Source organism: Sphaerodactylus townsendi, linkage group LG13 (genome assembly GCF_021028975.2).
Source record: "Sphaerodactylus townsendi isolate TG3544 linkage group LG13, MPM_Stown_v2.3, whole genome shotgun sequence".
Taxonomy (NCBI): domain Eukaryota; kingdom Metazoa; phylum Chordata; class Lepidosauria; order Squamata; family Sphaerodactylidae; genus Sphaerodactylus; species Sphaerodactylus townsendi.
The window spans coordinates 52,636,761-52,656,794 of record NC_059437.1 but is presented as its reverse complement, the minus strand read 5'-3'; the positions used below and the strand labels follow the sequence as shown (position 1 = coordinate 52,656,794).

The following is a 20,034-nucleotide window of genomic DNA, read 5'->3' as shown; positions in this document are numbered from 1 at the left end:
ACTGCATAGCATAAGTTGCATAAATAAAGAAGTACATAAACAAATAAATATTCATGGCTAACTTTATAAAGAGATGATCAATGCCTAAGGATTTATGCAGCCTGGATAATACTAAATGGTTTGACAACAGGCATCTCAGTAGTGCTGTCAATTTGATTGGGAAATTCAAGATTTGGGGGTACAGTGTAAGGAGGGCAGGGTTTGGGGAGGGGAGGGGTCTCAACGGGGTGCAATGCCAGAGAGCCCCCCCTCCACAAGACCCATTTTTTTCCAGGGGAACAGATCTCTCTTGAATGGTCCCCTCTTTGCAGGTCCCCAGAACATCTGAGGGTCCCCTAGTGGTCCCCTCCTGAGAGGGTTTTAGTGTCGGACGGGGGATGATATGTTGGAAAGCAGTGTTTTAATGAGGGTTTTATTGTTTTAACCTAAATAGAGCCGTATTTATTCTTATAGTTGTATTTTGTTATGGTTGGAACTATGCTTTATTGTGTAGATTAACATGCTGTGCACCGCCCAGAGCCCTTTGGGGAGGATGGTATACAACAACAACAACAGCAACAGCAACAGCAACAGCAACAGCAACAGCAACAGCAACAGCAACAACAACAATAATGTGAGGCTCAAATTGTAATGAAGGCCAACAACCAGCTAAAGATCTGGCAGCTGTGAAATCTACAACTACTACTACAACAACAACAATAGACCTCTGGGTGAGGCTCGAATTGTAATGAAGGCCAACAACCAGCTAAAGATCTGGCAGCTGTGAAATATATAATAATAATAATAATAATAATAATAATAATAATAATAATAATAATAATAATAATAATAATAATAATAATAAAAATGTAGATTATTATTATTATTATAGGTAGGAGATTAGACTCTGGCACAAACCAGTAAAGGTGGTCCCAGTGGTGATCGGGTATCGCACTGAGTGCAGTGCCTAAAAGATCTTGAGCGGCACTAAAAACAATTGAAGCTGACAAAAATCACCATATATGTCAGCTGCAAAGGAGCCGCCTACTCGGCTCTGCCGCGCGTATTGATCGATCGGCCACATCACACAGTCCTAGATGCTTGGAAAGTGTCCCGTTGCAGGATGTGTACACAAAATCCAGCATATTGATCTTGTTTGCTGTGTATAACTGTTTTATAATAAAATGTAGATCAGTCGTAATCCTGGGAGATTTCCAGACCCCTCTGGAGAACCGCAAGCCCCGTACCCTGAGCCAAACTCACTTTTCTCGAAAGGTTTCCTTTTCCTGCTCGCTCCACATGTTCATCACTTGCCGGTCTTTGTAGACCTTCATGGGGTCGTCCATGAGGCCGTTCATGTTGATGAACTTGATGCGCTGCTGCTCGGCATCATACAGCATGGGGGGGATGACGGCCAGCTGACGCATCTGTCTCTCCAGATTCTTGAAGAGCAAAGCACAGAATCCAGAAGGTTTTTTTGTTAAGCCTAAGGACCGCGCTTGAGAATCAGAGGCCGCAGAGCTGGGGAGAACCCAACCATGCTGCTAAGAAACATAACTAATGTCCTAAATCAGGGTTGTCAAATTCTGGCACCCCAGATTTCATGGACTATGATTCCCATCAGCCCCTGCCAGCATGGCCAATTGGCCTTTGGGATTTTGGTCCCATCGAGATAGGAAAGGCTCAAGCTTAAAACATTGCAGCTCCACCCCCTTTTCTGTGTTCTGCTCAAACCCAATCAGACTTCGTGGGTCTGGAGAGGAAGTCTGGAGAGGAGACTAACCAAGAATTCCAGCTAACCAGGGATTCCGGAGTCTCTCGTGCTTAAGCAACACTGACAGTTCTCATCCCTACCTACCAGCCTCCGGGGCAGTCAACTGTGTGATGTTTGCAAACAAGACCCAGAAGGGCAAATGAGGTGAGAGATAGGCTGGTGCCTCCCCACACCCCCGTCCAGGGTCCCTTCAAGCCCACCAAGGCATAGCCTTTCTGGACACGGGGTGGCGTGTTGGCTAAACCCCCCTCGGTCTGAAGCTAATGCAGCTTGGCAGCGGCATCAACAGCAAGTCCCAGCGGCGGAGTCTGTTGTGGCTGCCCCGGTTTCCCCTGGAGGGAAGGCAGCCAAAGAGAAGGCGCGAACGCACAAGGTAGGAGAAAGCAGCAGCCCGGCCTCACCTCTTGTTCCGACAGCCCATCAATAATTTCTGACACCTCGTGTTCGCTGCGCGCCGCAGACATGGAGAGGCCGCTGCCCCTCTGTCCCACCCTGCTGGGAAACGGCAGAGAAAGTGCTGAAACATTTATGCTCCGTTTTGTACTTGGCATCCCGACCGTCAACAACAACGGCGGCCGCTTATGCGCAGCCAGGAGCGAGCCCCCGACGAAAGGGAGGAGAGCTCAGGCAGCCCGGGAGGGGCCTATGGGTGGGAGTGGGGACTTCGAGGAGGAGCCGGGTCCCAGAAGAAGTGCCGCGAAAATCACAGGGATGCCACATAAAACTAAGCTAACCCTCTAAAGCAGTGTTTCCCAACCTTTTCAAGGTCAGGGTACCCTTGACCTCACTCTTCATATCTCACGGTACCCCTGCCACCACCCTCCACCTTAAGAACATAAGAACATAAGAACTAGCCTGCTGGATCAGACCCGAGTCCATCTAGTCCAGCATTCTGCTACTCGCAGTGGCCCACCAGGTGCCTTTGGGAGCTCACGTGCAGGATGTGAACACAATGGCCTTCTGCTGCTGCTGCTCCTGAGCACCTGGTCTACTAAGGCATTTGCAATCTGAGATCAAGGAGGATCAAGATTGGTAGCCATAGATCGACTTCTCCTCCATAAATCTGTCCAAGCCCTTTTAAAATATCGGGTGAGTGGCCATCACCACCTCCTGTGGCAGCAGATTCCAAACACCAATCACACGTTACGTGAAGAAGTGTTTCCTTTGATTAGTCCTAATTCTTCCCCCCAGCATTTTCAATGAATGCCCCCTGGTTCTAGTATTGTGAGAAAGAGAGAAAAATTTCTCTCTGTCAACATTTTCTACCCCATGCATAACTGTATGAACTTCAATCACATATCCCCTCAGACGTCTCTTCTCCAAACTAAAGAGCCCCAAACGCTGCAGCCTCTCCTCATAAGGAAGGTGCTCCAATCCTTCAATCATCCTCGTTGCCCTTCTCTGCACTTTTTCTATCTCTTCGATATCCTTTTTGAGATGTGGCTGCACCTTCCCCTCCATTTCAGCCTCTCTGCTTTGCCACACATTCCCCCACCTTCCCTCCCAGGGGTGAAGGAAACTACTGGAGGTGGCTGCTATTGATCTGTGGCAGGCCCTGCCCCATGGGCCAGCTCCATGTCCCTTGCTGGTGCCGGTTGGGAGACACCCACAAAATGAGGGGTTGCCACGGTACCCCTGGGACATGCTCACGGCACCCCAGGGTACCACGGAACCCTGGTTGAGAATGGCTGCTCTAAACCCACCGGCCTGAGCCCTTTGGGGATAGGGCAGTCTATTAAATCTAATAAATAATAACAACAATAAACTGGCTCTTGAGGCCCTTTAGACACGGACAGGACACAGTCCTCACAAACAGGATGGGATGTTTGATCCTGGTTTTCAACCAGGCGGCCCGGGTTCGACTCCCAGTATGGGAACCAACCCCACCTCCCCAGCCTGGGTGAAAACAGGAATCCTAACCACTGGGGGAAAAAAAACCCATGCACCCCTCTCGCTTCTGCAACTCCAGCATCGTTCTCCAACACCGGCCCCCTCCCTCCCAAACATGCCTCCACTAACCTCTGCGATATGCTCCTGCGATCTCCGCACAAGCTGGATCCTCCGGGAACTGCTTCTCATAGTATTCGCGCACTTTGCTCTCCTTGGCTCGGCGCCGAGGGTTGTTCACCGATCACCTTTCGACTTTCTTCTCCCAGGCTTCCATCAGCTGGTCGTAGCGCTGGCAGAATTTCTGCTCCTGGAGAGGGGAAGAAGAGAGAGGGAAGTGAAGAATTAGCTCCTTGTTGGATTCAGGAGGCTAAGAGACCAGGGCAAACGGGGGCAAACCCACACAACCGCCTGCAGAATGATAGGAACGCATGTAGAATGATAGAGACGCCTGCAGAATGATAGGGGCACGCCCAGAGGTGGGATCCAACAGGTTCTCACAGGTTCCCGAGAGTAGGTTACTAATTGGTGATTTGCCGCCACTGATTTTTGCCTTGAAGTCGCACCCCTCCTCTCAGCAGCGGTAGTCGCCAGGGCAAACAGTTCCTAGCAGGAGGTGCACGGTCGCGTGTGGCAGCCTAAGCTCTCGCGTGCATTCTGCTCGCCAGCGTTCCTTAAAGGACCAGCGCGAAACGTTCCATTCTGGAACGTCACTGCCACAGCCTACCCAGGAATGTTCCCCGCCCTGGAATGCCGGTACGCCCTGTCGTGCCCCACGCCATCCCCGGTAGCGCTCGCCACTGTTTCGAATCCACCACCTACTCTGGATGGGAAACCCTGTTACTAGCAAGGCCAAGTTTCTTGGATCCCCACCCCACTCTGGACAGAATAGTGATCACGTCCGGTCTAAGGATTTCCTCGGGCTGTCTGCAGAAATGTACAGCAAAGAAAGCCCTAATCCCGTCTTCCTGAGCAGGGTGAGAAGAAGAAGAAGAAGAAAAAAGAGAAGGAAGAAGAAGAGAAAGAAGAAGAATAAGGAAGAAGAAGAAGAAGGAAGAAGAAGAAGAAGAAGAAGAAGAAAGAGAGAAAGAAAGAGAAAAGAGAAAGAAAGAGAGAGAAGAAGAAGAAGAAGAAGAAGAGAGAAAAGAAGAAAGAAGAGAGAGGGAGGGAGGGAGGGAGGGAGGGAGGGAGGGAGGGAGGAGGAGGGGGAGGGAGGGAGGAGGAGGGAGGGAGGGAGGAGGAGGAGAAGAAGAAGAAGAAGAAGAAGAAGAGGAAGAGGAAGCAGCAGCAGCAGCAGCAGCAGCAGCCTCAAAGCGGCTTACAAACTCCATCATACTAGGGTTCCACCGTGCTCCCAGCGACCCACACTGTCCCAGTGCTGTGGTAGAAAGTGCTGCAGTTAGGACCCTTCCACACATGCAGAATAATGCACTTTCAATCCACTTTCACAATTGTTCGCAAGTGGGTTTTGCTCTTCCGCACAGTCAAACCCAGCTGCAAAGTGCACTGAAAGTGGACTGAAAGTGCATTATTCCGCATGTGCGGAAGGGGCCAGCATAGGCAGCTGCAGAGTTCAAAAGCAGACAGGGGAAAGATAAACAGGGAGGTGAGAGGCCTGTGGCTGGATGGGAGGGAAGCAGGGCAGGTGGGGGGCTTGGCGGTGGGTTGAAGAAGGGAGGAGGCCCCGGGAACTTTGACCAGGATCCTCCAAACGTGGCACCAGCCCTGTCGACAGCAACGAAGTGCCCACAAGTGCTCGTCTTTGCAGTATAATTCCTTCAGGAACAATGCACAATGCAGCTCCTCAGCCAGAAAAACGAGCACAGAGAAGCAGGGACTTTTCACGTTCGCACACGCCAAAAAAGGTTACAGAGGTATGACGTGGCCCCCAAAAAGGGTTCCTGTGGGGACCGGGCCGATTGTCCTCAGTCCAAGAGGAAAAGCATACATTGGAAATGTTGGCATGATGCACTGGCTGGCTTCCATGCCCTGAGGAAACGGAGAAACGGAGAGCACAGTCCCTGCAGAGATTCCTCTCTGGAATTGCTTTGGTCCACAATGTACTGCAAGAGCGGCCAGCTTTAAATGCCAAAGAATTGCACAGAGAATTAACCCGGGGGCCCTTTTCTTCCGAGCTTGGACCCCTCTGTCATGTGACCGTAACATCAACCCCAGATGACGGTGGAGTTCACTTCACAGGCTTGCCCATGAAGACTGTCTTAAAAACTGTTTACAGGCTCACTTTACTTATTCGGAGAATTGATACGCTGGCTCTCCAGAGACAAATTCCAGGTGCTTTGCAAGCAACAACAAATATCGTAAAATCATTACAATGCAACCACATAAAATTATCATTGTCAAAAGGAGTTGGGAGAAAATACAGGAAGAAAACGGGTTATTGTCTTTCCCTGATATTGGGGCTAAGAGCAACCTGGGGTGGCAATTTTAGGACAGCTTGTGTGTGTGTGTGTGTCTCTCTCTCTCTCTCTCTGTGTGTGTGTGTGTGAGAGAGAGAGTCAGAGACAGAGACAGAGACAAACAGACAAAGAGAGTGAGAAAGACATACACATACACACACACAACACATATACAGAGGAGTTCGGCCCTCTTACCAAACCACAGCCCCACAATTTCATTTTCAACTGCATAAAAGAATAGTCCATCACCCTCTACATGTTCCAAGCATGACATGGTAAGGATGTAGAGTGGCTAGAGTGCTGTATTAGGGTTCACATACCCATTCTGCCATAGAAGTCTGTTGGGTGATTTTGGCCCAGACAACTTCACATAGCATGGTGTAGTGGTTAAGAGCAGTAGGCTCTAATCTGGAGAACCGGGTTTGATTCCCCACACCTCCAACTGAGCGGCAGAGGCTTATCTGGTGAACCAGATGTGTTTCTGCACTCCTACATTCCTGCCACACAGCATGGCTAGTTTTGGTTCTCTCAGAACTCTTTCAGCCCCACCTCTTTCACAAGGTGTCTGTAGTGGGGAAAGGAAGGAAATGTGATTGTAAGCCACCTCGAGACTCCTTAAAGCACAGGTGACAAACTCACGGCCCTCCAGATGTTATGGACTACAGCTCCCATCATCCCCTGCCAGCATCATGCTGGCAGGGGATGATGGGAGCTGTAGTCCATAACATCTGGAGGGCCGTGAGTTTGACACCTGTGCTTTAAAGGTAGAGAAAAGCAAGATACAAATCCAACTGTTCCTCAGAGTCTAAAGCTACCTCGCAGGATTATTGTTGCAGAGATCAAATACGGAACTTTCGCCACTTCAAGTTCCTCGGAGGGAGGGCAGGGCAAAAATATACTAGCCAGACAGGTCAGGATGCAGCCAAGAACAAAACGCCACTTGGCCCCAGCAGGGCCTGACTCTCGGCCAAGGAAGAAGCACAGAAAAGGGATTGAAGTTTGAATGCCCGATTGATCCAGCTGGGGAAATAGGCTGCCTTTGCTTCTGTTTGCTCAGCACCTCAGAACGCTGAATATCCATCTGGAACGACAGCGCTCCAGCCGACCGGCATCTCTTCTGCACTGTTAATTAGCTAAGCCCCTGAATTAGCTGATCCCTTCAATGGCATCGTTTCCAAACCACTTGCCACGAGCTTCAGAAGGACCAGAGGGGGGAACAATAGCCAAGTATCCCTCTCGCCAAGGACGCAGCGCACCAGCACGATTCTGTACGTACCACTAAGCAGAGCAAGGAAAAGGGCAGGCTGACCTCAGGCAGCCGTACCCAAAACCAGGCCTGGAGACACGGAGAGCTAAAAAGGGGAGGGAAGCTTCCAGGAGCCAGATGCAGCGAGAAGCCGGAGTTGGAAGCAGAGAAGGCTTTGAAAGTTCTCTTCCACTGGCCAAGCAAGGAGGACACTGGGCCAGGATCCAACTAGGCGGCCAATCCAGAGGCAGCATACTGCCTGCCAATCAGAGAGGCTAATGCTGTAGGACAGTGGTGGCGAACCTATGGCATGGGTGCCAGAGGTGGCACTTAGAGCCCTCTCTGTGGGCACGCACAAACAGAGTGCCCCCTGCCACACACATCTAGGCTGGCCTGTGCCACTGGGCTCGATTATTAGCATTAAACCTAAGACCTAGGCTCATTCCGCACATGCAGAATAATGCACTTTCAAACTGCTTTCAGTACTCTCTAAAGCTGTGCGGAATAGCAGAATCCACTTGCAAAACAGTTGTGAAAGTGGTTTGAAAACGCATTATTTTGCGTGTGCGGAAGGGGCCCTAGTTTTGGGGAAGCAGTGTAGGTAACCCTGATAAACCCTGTTAAACACCACTGATTTTCACGCAAAGAACTAAAGCGTAATCCTGGGAGTAAGCTCGGTTGCTGGCAATGGGGCTTGCTTCTGAGTAAACCCTCCTAGGGTCGTGATTCACCCGTATGGAAGAGTGGCACAGTTGCTTCAAAGCAAAGCCACCGACTACCACCAAGCTTACTCCTGAGTAATGCGTGCCTCGGAGCCAACCGTTTTTTTCTAAACAAAAACCTCAGTATTCAGGTTAAATTGCGTTTTTTATTATTATTATTATTATTATTATTATTATTATTATTATTATTATTATTATTATTATTATTATTATTATTATTATTATTATTATAATTATTATTATTATTATTTAAACTTGCTATACCGCCCTATCCCCGATGGGCTCAGGGCGGTGAACAACATAAAGTCATACAAAAAACATAAAAATCTTAAAACAGGTACATTCTAAAATAGGGCCCGCGAGACCCATATACCACCCTCTTCCAAAAATGAGGAGGGGTCCCAATGATGTTAGGGGACCCTACTAGCGGGGGCATTATCGGAGAGCTGGACTCCCCAAAGGCCCGGGGGGATAATTCGGTTTTACAGGCCCCTCTTGGCGAACTCTCCAAGGTCCCGCAGGGCCCGAATAGCTGATGGTAATGTGTTCCACCAGGCAGGTGCCAGGGCTGTAAAGGCCCTGGCCCGTGTGGAGGCCAGCCGCGTCATCGAGGGGCCAGGGATCTCCAGTAGATTCGCCTCTGCTGGTCGCAGAGGACGAGCCGGGACATATGGGGTAATGCAGTCCCGAAGGTACGAGGGTCCCGGGCCGTGTTGGCACTTTGCGATAAATAAGTGGATTTTGGGTTGCAATTTGGGCACTCGGCCTCGAAAAGGTTCACCATCACTGCTGTAGGACCTTCTGTGCTTGAAGATAGATCTGAGGTTGCCCCGTCCAGGTGAAGAGTATCCAGGTGCACATGTGGCAAAATGTAACCTCTGAGAATTTCCAAGCCTGGATCTGAATGTTGTTGTACATCTACACGTGACTGCACACAGCCAGTACATGATGCACAGGGTGCAAAAATCCTTCCTGCTGGACTGCCGGCCTTCTAGACTCAAGCTGTCTCCTTTTGGTGTAGTGTTTAAGAGCAGGTGCACTCTAATCTCGAGAACCGGGTTTGATTCCCTGCTCTGCCACTTGAGCTGGGGAGGCTAAAACCCAACAGCGTGTCTAAAGGTGACCTTGGGCTAGTCACAGTTCTTCGGAGCTCTCTCAACTCCACGCACCTCACAGGGTGTTTGTTTGGTGTGGGGGGGAGGGGGAGGAAAGGGAGACTGTAAGCCCCTTTGAGTCTCCTACAGAAGAGAAAGGGAAGATATAAATCCAAAACTCTTCTTCTTTCCTTTGGTTCCATCTTTGACCACTCTCTTTAGAGGAGTGCTTCTCAATCTGTGGGTCGTGACCCCTTTGGGGGTTGAATGGCCCTTTCACGGGGTCGCCTAAGACTCTCTGCATCAGTGTTCTCCATCTGTAAAATGGATAACTGTTAGGGTCGGGGGTCACCACAACATGAGGAACTGTATTAAAGGGTCGCGGCATCAGGAAGGTTGAGAACCACTGCTTTAGAGGAAGATGGTTCAACTCCAGCAAAATATACTAGAGGTCTGCAACAGGCAAATGTAAATCGAGAAGCACAGCAGGAGAGGAATCATGCAAGGAAAACAATTGGGACAGAAAGGAAGAAATGTAAAGTGCTCTCTTTCTCCAGCATGTCATCTCTTCCTGGTGCCATTTGGAGAAATGGCATCTACAACACATTTATTGTACTATATGAATGCTGCTATGCAGTGATGGGATCCAAAAATTTTAGTAACAGGTTCCCATGGTGGTGAGATTCAAACAGTGGCGTAGCACCAATGGGGCTGGGCGGGGCATGACGGGGGTGTGGCCGGGCATTCTGGGGGCGGGGCATTCCTGGGCGGGGCTGTGGCAAGGTCGCAGCCCCGCTTCGTACCGGTCCTTAAGCGTGAAACGAATCGCACGCGAGAGGGCTTAGGCTGCCACGCCTTATAGCCGGTGCACCTCCTGCTAGACTGCTTCAAGTTCTGTGCGCTACTGCTGAGAGGAGGGGCGTAACTAAGGCAAAAATCACGTGGCAAAATCACCAATTAGTAACCCCCCCTCGGCACACACAAATAATTAGTAACCTACTCTTGGGAACCTGTGAGAACCTGCTGGATCCCACCTCTGCTGCTATGTTTTTATAGAGTCTGTAAATTGTTTTTAGCTTAACTTAATTTATTTATCGTGTGCATTGTTGTTCCTGGCCTGTTGTACACCGCCCAGAGCCCTTCGGGGGTGGGCAGTTTAAAATTTAATATATAAAATAAATAAATAAATAAAAACACATACATACAACACACACGTACAAGAGCAAAATCCGAATCCAGTAGCACCTTAGAGAGAAAACAAGATTTTCTGGGCACAAGATTTTGCAGGTCAAAGCTCTCTTCTTCAGATATCCTGGATATTCAACTGGTCTCTAAGGGGGCTCTGAATTCGAATCTTGCTTTTCTACTGCAGACGTACACAGCTGCTCTCTGAAACTACGCCCAGACAAGCTAAAGGTGAACAACACAGGCTGCTGTGGGTTTTCTGAGCTCTGTGGCTGTGGTCTGGACGTTTTTGTTCTTAAACGTTTTGCTGGAAGCTACGGAGGCAGGCAAAACATTTGGCGCAAAAGCTACCAGACCACAGCCACACAGACCGAGAAAGCCACAATAGGGTGCTGTGTGGTTTCCGGGCTGTATGGCCGTGTTCTAGCAGCATTCTCTTCTGACGTTTCACCTGCATCTGCGGCTGGCATCTTCAGAGTATCTGATAGTTGGAAAGGAAAGCAAGTGGAGTATATATACCTGTGAGTAAAGGTGAGATGCCCTCACCTATTGACCTTTACTCACAGGTATATATACTCCACCTGCTTTCCATTCCTACTATCAGATCCTCTGAAGATGCCAGCCGCAGATGCAGGTGAAACGTCAGAAGAGAATGCTGCTAGACCACGGCCATACAGCCCGGAAACCACACAGCACCCCAGTGATTCCGGCAGTACAATACAGTACAATACAAAGCCACCATAGCCCGTTGATTCCAGCCATGAAAGCCTTTGACGATACAGGGGATTATAAAGTTTCAATCTAGATTTCAAAAAAGAGAAAAAAGAAATCTGGTAGAAGCCAACACGGGTGCCACTTACCCACTGTTTACGAGCATGATTTCTCCTCTTAAAGTATAAAATCAGCTTTTTCCGCATTGCCTGGTTTCTAAAATGGGAAGGAAAGACATAAAATTCAGTAGACGGCTTGCACATTGTTCACACTGAGTGTGTGCGCGCGCACGTGAGCACGCAATCTTACTTTCTGTTTCCTCGACATCAAAGTCAGTTTCAAAGATGGCTTTGAAAAGAAGAAGAAGAAGAAGAAGAAGAAGAAGAAGAAGAAGAAGAAGAAGAAGAAGAAGAAGAAGAGGAGGAGGAAGAGGAGGAAGAGGAGGAAGAGGAGGAAGAGGAAGAGGGAGAAGAGGGAGAAGAGGAAGAAGAGGAAGAGGAAGAAGAAGAAGAAGAAGAAGAAGAGGAGGAGGAGGAGGAGGAGGAGGGGAGGAGGAGGAGTTTGGATTTATATCCCCCCTTTCTCTCCTGCAGGAGGCTCAAAGGGGCTTACAATCTCCTTGCCCTTCCCCCCTCACAACAAACACCCTGTGAGGTAGGTGGGGATGAGAGAGCTCCGAGAAGCTGTGACTAGCCCAGGGGTAGGGAACCTGCGGCTCTCCAGATGTTCAGGAACTACAATTCCCATCAGCCCCTACCATGAAGCCCAATTGTACCATGATGACAGAGCCTGATAGGAACAATTCCTGAACATCTGGCTATCCTAGGCTCCCTACCCCTGGACTAGCCCAAGGTCACCCAGCTGGCGTGTGTGGGAGTGTACGGGCTAATCTGAATTCCCCAGATAAGCCTCCACAGCTCAGGCGGCAGAGCCGGGAATCAAACCCGGTTCCTCCAGATTAGATACACGAGCTCTTAACCTCCTGCGCCACTGCTGCTCCTGAAGCTGTTGGGATGGCAGAGGTGATTTCTGCTCAAACCTCGCTACCCCTTGGCATCTACACCCAATGTTATGTTTCACATTGAATTTTCTGCACACAACTGTTCTCCTTCGGCACACGCCCACAGCCTACAGTCACGTGGAAAATTCACGGCGAGAAGTAGCAACATGCAGAGGAGGGCTCTGCATACATATGGATAGTTTGCCAGAACGGAGAAGAAACAGGCCCTTGGAAATATCAACAAATTATAAAGCAAAACCATGCGAAGGATTAAATAAGCTCACGACTTCTGAAACTGCACACATTTGCACAGAGACGCTGCCCAGACTCCTGAGAGAGGACTGGGTAGGATAGAGGATGCAGATCAAAGCAAGCCTGATCCGCTACACCCTTCTTATGTTGTTTGACCCTATCACTCAAGGCATTTAAATGCCAAAAGAGGGGTAAACATTCAACAATCAGTGGTTATCAATCGCTACTAATCATAATGGATCTCTACTCCTTCCGGTACTAGTGGTAGTAAGACTCTTTAAATCAGTTGCTGGGGAGCACAGGCAAGAGGATGCTGCTACAGACTTCCAATTTGTGCACTTCCTACAGGCAGCTGTTGGCCGCTGTGTGAACAGAATGCCGGCCTAGATGGGCCTGGGCTCCGATCCAGCATGGCTCTTCTTATGTTCTTAATCGAGGGTTTTCATTAGAGGACAGAAGGCACAGTCTGATGCATTCCTTCAAGGAGCAAGAGTTTTAGCAGTCAGAGGCCTTGCTTGGAACATAAATGTTCAGTTGAGTTCTGGAGAGACACAGAGCAACATCTGCCTTCTCAAGGAGCTGTCCATAGTCCTGAACTGCTTCAGCCTCCTATCCGCTCCCAGAACTGAGAGCCTCCTAGTAAAACGTTACACACAATAAATAGGACTCTGGCATACTGAGTAGCAATTCACAAACACACACACACACACACACACACACACACACACACACACACACTTCTATGGGGTGTTGTAGGGTTTCCGGGTTGTATGGCCGTGTTCCAGTAGAATTTTCTCCTGATGTTTCACCTGCATCTGGATGCAGGTCAAACGTCAGGAGAAAATGCCACTGGAACATGGCCACACAACCCGAAAAAACCCCCAGTGATTCTGGCTGTGAAAGCCTTCGACAATACAACAAACTTCTATACTACTTAATTTACTAAGTGAATTGAAAAGTAAATATGAGTGAACTATTGTCTAAAACAGCTATGAACATACATATACATACATGTGCAGCATTCCTAACCAAAAAAAAATGAAAATATTGCTCATAATTACGTGCACATAAACTTACAATGGGTAATTCAATGCCACATCCATTGCTCAATAGGCTCTCAGCCTGGGTTGGGAAAAGACCCAGCGACAGACATGCAAGGATGCATACAGCCCCTAAGAGTCCCTTAAGAGAAGTCTTCCTACACAGTTCTTGCTGAGCTCCAGCTGGATTTCCTACTGCATGAACCTAACTCCCAAGAAGAGAGAAGACGAGAAGAAGTATTTGGATTTATATCCCACCTTTCTCTCCTGTAAGGAGACTCAAGGTAGCTTACAAGCTCCTTTCCCTTCCTCAACCGGGTTTGATTCCCAGCTCTGCCGCTTGAGCTGTGGAGGCTTATCTGGGGAATTCAGATTAATCAGCCTGTCCACTCCCTCACCCGACAGCTGGGTGACCTTGGGCTAGTCACAGCTTCTCGGAGCTCTCTCAGCCCCACCTACCTCACAGGGTGTTTGTTGTGCGGGGGAAGGGCAAGGAGATTGTAAGCCCCTTTGAGTCTCCTGCAGGAGAGAAAGGGGGGATATAAATCCAAACTCCTTCTTCTCCCCACAGCAGTGCAGAAAAAAACCTGGTTCACCAGATAAGCCTCTGACACTCAGGTGGAGGACTGGGGAATCAAACCCAGTTCTCCAGATTAGAATCTACCTGCTCTTAACCACTACACCATGCAGGCACTCCCTGTTGGGTTTGGGGCTCTTGATTAATTTCACAGTTGGCCCACAACATTACCTTTATCCCCACCCCACCCATTCCTTAATTAGTTACCCAGGATGGCACACAAACACGGACTCCCCACGCAGTGCCCAACTTCAAGCGCTGGGTCTCGACCCGCCTCCCCTCCAGCTTGGCCGCCAAGGCTTTGATGTAAAAATAGAACTCAATTTCTAAGGTAGAACTTGGCAGATAGTTGCCTGCTTTTTCTCCTTTCAAATAGAAAACAGGAACTAACTGCCAGAATTAGAAACACCAGCTCCCTGCGGAGGTTCTCCCACAAGGTAAAAGTGGATCCAGAGCAATCCACGGATGGCCCAATTAAGGGACGTGTGATGATGGGGGGAGTGTGACGGAATCCCTCCAAGTAGTTCAGAATGCTTTGGATCTAGTACAGTTTAAGAGAGAGGAAACAAGCATCCACAACCCCTCTCTGCTGCCACTCAGGAGAATATCTGCCTTTGTACATGAACGAAACCACCAAACGAGACAGCCTGCAGCGTTTACCAAAGAAAACCACAACCTTATACTTGGTGGCTATGTGAGAATAGAACTTGAGAAATTGTGGAGATATATTTAACGTTCTTGTTAAAGACGCACACAAACACTGCCCTGGGTTACATTATGGAAGAAAATTTGTTTGTTTATTTATTCCATTTGTAACCCACCCTACACCAGGGCGGCTTACACACCGTGTTTCCCCGAAAATAAGACAGTGTCTTATATTAATTTCTGTTCCCAAAGATGTACTATGTCTTAATATCAGGGGATGTCCTATTTTTCTGTGTTCTGTTCGTCGGGTATGCTTCCAAACAAAAACTTTGCTACGTCTTACTTTCGGGGGATGCCTTATATTTCGCACTTCAGCAAAACCTCTACTATGTCTTAGTAGAGCAGCAGTGGCGTAGGAGGTTAAGAGCTCGTGTATCTAATCTGGAGGAACCGGGTTTGATTCCCCGCTCTGCCACCTGAGCTGTGGAGGCTTATCTGGGGAATTCAGATTAGCCTGTACACTCCTGCATGTACGCCAGCTGGGTGACCTTGGAGCTGATGCAGCTCTACAGAGCTCTCTCAGCCCCACCCACCTCACAGGGTGTTTGTTGTGAGGGGGGAAGGGCAAGGAGATTGTCAGCCCCTTTGAGTCTCCTGCAAGAGAGAAAGGGGGGATATAAATCCAAACTCTTCTTATTATTATTATTTTCAGGGGATGTCTTATATTCGGGGAAACAGGGTAGTAGGAGGGGGGTAAGGAGAAATATGAGGAGGGGGAGTAACAGAGAATTTCCCAGGAGCGCTGCCTTCAACCTTCCGGAGGAGACAGTTGAGCTAATCAATAGTCATCTCTTCCAAAGGCAAACAAGAGGGGACTCAGGAGCCACTGGCCAAAGACGGAAGCTGCGGAACAGTCTTCTAATCTCATCAAGAGAACACAAAAGGCGACGGGGGTTGGGGGGGGGCAGAGGGGTGGGGAACGGGCAAGCAGCAATCTCCAGCAGCTGAAGAGAAAGTGTTTGGCTCAGATCGGAGACGATTAGTCTGGGCAGGTGGAGAAAAGCCGAGTGGTTCTATTCAGCGGGAACCTGCGATGCATTTTTGCGAGGGACAGGTCTGCCGGCTTTCTTTTCGCCTCCTGAACTCGTGGGTTCTAAATGCCGCTCTGACCCTCCCTCGGCACACGCAAGTGCGCCTCCCAGCCGGTCTTCTGTACGTGCTGCTGCTGTTACTTAGAAACCATTTGCCGGGAGGTTAAATCGTGCCACGTATCAGAGGAAGCACATGTTGTGCTCCCGAGGGCATCACTATCAGGGCTGCAGCAGCTCCACAGCGCAGCCAGGAGAAGGTACGGGCTGCGGCGCACATCCACAGGCCCCGGCAGGAGAGGCACATGGCGCTCGCAAACAGCACTTTGGAAAGGTCAGGGCTGCAATGCGCCATCTGCTCCCCAGCAGCAAACATCTTGCTCTTTAGGTCTCAAAAAAAGGAAAGAGAATAAAGAGCAGAAGAACAGAGGAGCTCCAGAAGAAGGCCCACCGGTACGGGCTTGAACTCACCTTGGCAAACGAGGCACGAGATCGCACCCTCGTCCCTAACGAGGTCTCTTTTTTGTGTTAATACCTTTGTGTTAATACATTTGTAATGATTTAAGGCTCATTGTTCATGGAACGCTTAGCTTGGGACTCTTCTCTGCACAGTGGGCTTGCAGTGGGCTCTCCTTGTGTCTCTCTGTTTACACGCGAGGAGGCACTCCCGCCTGGGTGTGCAGTTTTTCTGCAAAGAACTCTCCAGGTCTGGTTTTCTTGACTCCGTCCATCAACTTATTCTTAAAGGGACAGATCTTAAAGGCACTTATTCTTAAAAGCACAGATCTCGGTTCACTCTGTAGTCAAGTTAGTTGGCTTAATATTTAAACTACATATTTACTGTTCCAAAAATAATCCCCCCCCCCCCCGCCGGCCCAACAAAACAGCAAAGCAATTCCCCAGAACACACGCTGTGAAAGAAGGGGGCCATGCCTTAGAGCTGATATTCTCCTTCCTCCACCCCTGCCACTCCTTGCTGCTGCTGCTGTGGCAGGAGAATGGAGAGGCTTGTTATTTCCAAGTACTCTCTGTTGTTGTTATTATTATTATGTCAATATCTTGATACATCAATAGAATGCAGAGGTTGGTATGTTTTGGCTAAGCCTGTGCAAGTGAGTTTCTTTTCTTTCACTCGCTGGCAACACGAGAGGGTGTTGAGGGGAAAGGTGTGGATGGCAGTGGGAGGGACTGGGAAGGTTGGCTGTGGATGGAGGGAAGTTACTCAGGGCAAAGCTGAGCTCACTGGCAAATCAACCCTGATGGCAAAACAAAATTAAAATCGTACTAGAAGTGGTCTCGCTTACTGGGGACATCATAAAAAGCGAAAGTGGGCCTTGAAGACATACCTCCGTACAAGAAATCTTGTGCCAATGCCCATTCGCCTTAATCACGCAGCAAACACATTGTCCGTAATCAGCCTAGGTCAGGCAGAACCCAGACTTCTTTGGCTACCATCAAAAAGTCCAGATCAGGATTCCACCCGACCTGAAATGGACTGCAAATGCAGGTTGCATGAAATGCAAAATGATGCACCATGCCTGACAAACGGCAGGCTCGCCCCTGACTGTGTCATCATGCTGCACGTTTCCTCTGTTCTTGAGCTGCTGAAAGGGAAATGAGTGGGCGATGAGGCTACTTGTTGCAGAGACGGGGAGTGCAATGCCGGGATTATGTTTTCAGTAGAAGCCCTGCCATATGCTGATCGAATAGTTCCAATCAGGAAAATGGGAAGGTGATGGTGTGACTTGTTGCTGATAGCAAGAGCTCAACACAGGTACGATGTTCTCAGCAGAACCCCTGCGATAACGCACATCACGCAGATTCGATCAGGGAAACAGGCAGGCGATGATACTACTTGTTGCCAAGATGGGGATCTCAACACAGGGAAGCCCAGTGACAGGCACATTATACAGGTTCGCTCATGCACATGTTGTAAAGTCGTTGTGTGTTCCACAGTTCCTTCTCCCTCCTAAAACCCACTGGGAGGAAACTACCTCAACTGAAGGACTTCTTTTAGTCCTTTACGTACAAAAGACAGGAGCTATCCAGTTACCAAGCCATGTCTTGATGAAAGCAGGGTTCGGCTGGGGCCGTGTGGCAGCAACAGGAGCCATGCGCATGCAGCCGAGGGCACAACTGGAGAATAAAGGGCAGAGGGTGCCTAACCTGTGGATCAGGTGAGGGTATCAGGGCTCCTGGTACCTATCACAAGCCAGGCCAAGGCAAAGAAGAAGAAGAGATTCAAAGGGGCTTACAATTACTGTAAGGAGATTCAAAGGGGCTTACAATTTCCTCCCCCTCCCCCCCCAACAAACACCCTGTGAGGTGGGTAGGGCTGAGAGAGCTCCAAAGATTTGTGACCAGCCCAAGGTCACCCAGCTGGTGTGTACTGGAGTGCACAAGCTAATCTGGTTTACCAAAGAAGCCTTCACAGCTCAGGTGGCAGAGCGGGGAATCAAACCCGGTTCTCCCGATTGGGGTGCACCTGCTCTTAACCACTACACAACACTGGCTCTCCAAAGGAGTCATACTAACTATTCAGACATAGGGGCCAACTCTGCACACCTCATCTCCACCTGAGCATACACCTTTCAAGGTACCTCCAGGTTAAAACCCCTGATGTCCCAAGCCCTATCATATGTTATGTTGTACGAGTGTTGTGCTGTTGGCGAGACTGCCTGAAGATCCACTTGTTTCAAGTTGTAGCTGGGGGCCAGGATCCTAAAAAAACCCATCCTGCTTGTGCGGACTGGCCTCCCCACTTACAGCTCAGAGAACAACTCAGCTCAGAGAGCAGCAGTGGCGTAGTGGCTAAGAGCAGTGGCTAAGAGCAGGTGCACTCTGATCTGGAGGAACCGGGTTTGATTCCCAGCTCTGCCGCTTGAGTTGTGGAGGCTTATCTGGGGAATTCAGATTAGCCTCTACACTCCCACACATGCCAGCAGGGTGACCTTGGGCTAGTCACAGCTTCTCGGAGCTCTCTCAGTCCCACCTACCTCACAGGGTGTTTGTTGTGAGGGGGGAAGGGCAAGGAGATTGTCAGCCCCTTTGAGTCTCTTGCAGGAGAGAAAGGGGGGATATAACTCCAAACTCTTCTTCTCTTCTTCTTCCTCACTTTCAATCAGCCCACACACATGCGCTGAACGTGTGAAAAAGAGCGTTCGCGGGGGAACAGGAAATAAAATATAACTAAAACACACTGAGGAATAAGCAGAAGCAAACTGCTGAAAAGCACTGTAAAAATGCCACGCCGTCACAAACAATCAGCGGTTAAGATACAATTCCACCTTAAACATTTGGGCACGTTTCCAAGTTCCTTGAGGAAGGAGACTGTAGAAGTTTTGGCACTGGAGTTATCTGGCCCTTGTTCATCAGAATCTCTCTGGCTCTGCTCCAGGGGTTAGCGGCTTGAGTGCACTGCGCAAGCCCTGCGCTGGCCGGGCACCGATCAAAGCCCAAACTTGGGGCCCGGGGACGACGGCGGAGGAAGTGGAGCCTGTCGAGATAGGAGAGGCCCAGCTCTCCAAAGAAGTCCCAGCCAACACGAGAGACAAAAGGAAGTCTGTGAGGTGGTCACAAACTTTATCGCAGGTACTAGATTACACAGGAAGCCTTTTGATTCATCAAAGAGCCAGGATCAACAACGGCAAAGGGAGGGAGTTGGCGAGGAAATGGGGGAAGACGAGGACAGATGGTGAATCGACGACAGCTCGGAAGGCTGGGGGAAAGCAGGACAGGGCTTGAGCAGGCAGGTAGAATCCAGGGAGACAAACCAAACACTTGAAAAAGCACAGAGAAGTAATTCCACTCCACACATTTTGAATATGCGGGAGAAAGTTGCATTTTTGAGCAGATCTGCACCCTGCTGACCTTGATCCAAACTGTTTGGATTTATACCCCACCTTTCTCTCCTGTAAGGAGACTCAAGGTGGCCTACAAGCTCTTTTCCCTTCCTCTCCCCACAACAGACACCTTGTGAGGTAGGTGGGGCTGGGAGAGTTCTGGGAGAACTGTGATTAGCCCAAGCAGGAATGCAGGAGTGTGGAAACACATCTGGTTCACCAGATAAGCCTCCGCCACTTAGGTGGAGGAGTGGGGAATCAAACCCAGTTCTCCAGATTAGAATCCACCTGCTCTTAACCACTACACCACTCTGGCTCTCTAGTAGTAGTAGTAGTACCTTGTTTCCCTGAAAATAAGACAGTGTCTTACATTAATTTTTGCTCCCAAAGATGCGCTATGTCTTATTTTCAGGGGATGTCTTATATTTCTGTGTTCTGTTCGACGGGCATGCTTCCAAACAAAAACTTTGCTGCATCTTACTTTTGGGGGATGCCTTATATTTCACACTTCAGCAAAACCTCTACTACGTCTTATTTTCCGGTGATGTCTTATATTCAGGGAAACAGGGTAGTAG

General features: G+C 49.3%; 1 protein-coding gene across 1 annotated transcript in view; it reads right to left on the bottom strand.

Annotated features, from left to right (window-relative positions):
• NCOR2 (nuclear receptor corepressor 2) overlaps window positions 1–20,034 on the bottom strand; it is a 343,452-nt gene that overhangs the window by 121,425 nt on the left and 201,993 nt on the right. Inside the window, 4 exon segments of the mRNA XM_048513864.1 lie at window positions 1,243–1,421; window positions 2,155–2,248; window positions 3,769–3,950; window positions 11,165–11,231. Coding sequence (XP_048369821.1) covers window positions 1,243–1,421; window positions 2,155–2,248; window positions 3,769–3,950; window positions 11,165–11,231 — 522 coding nt within the window.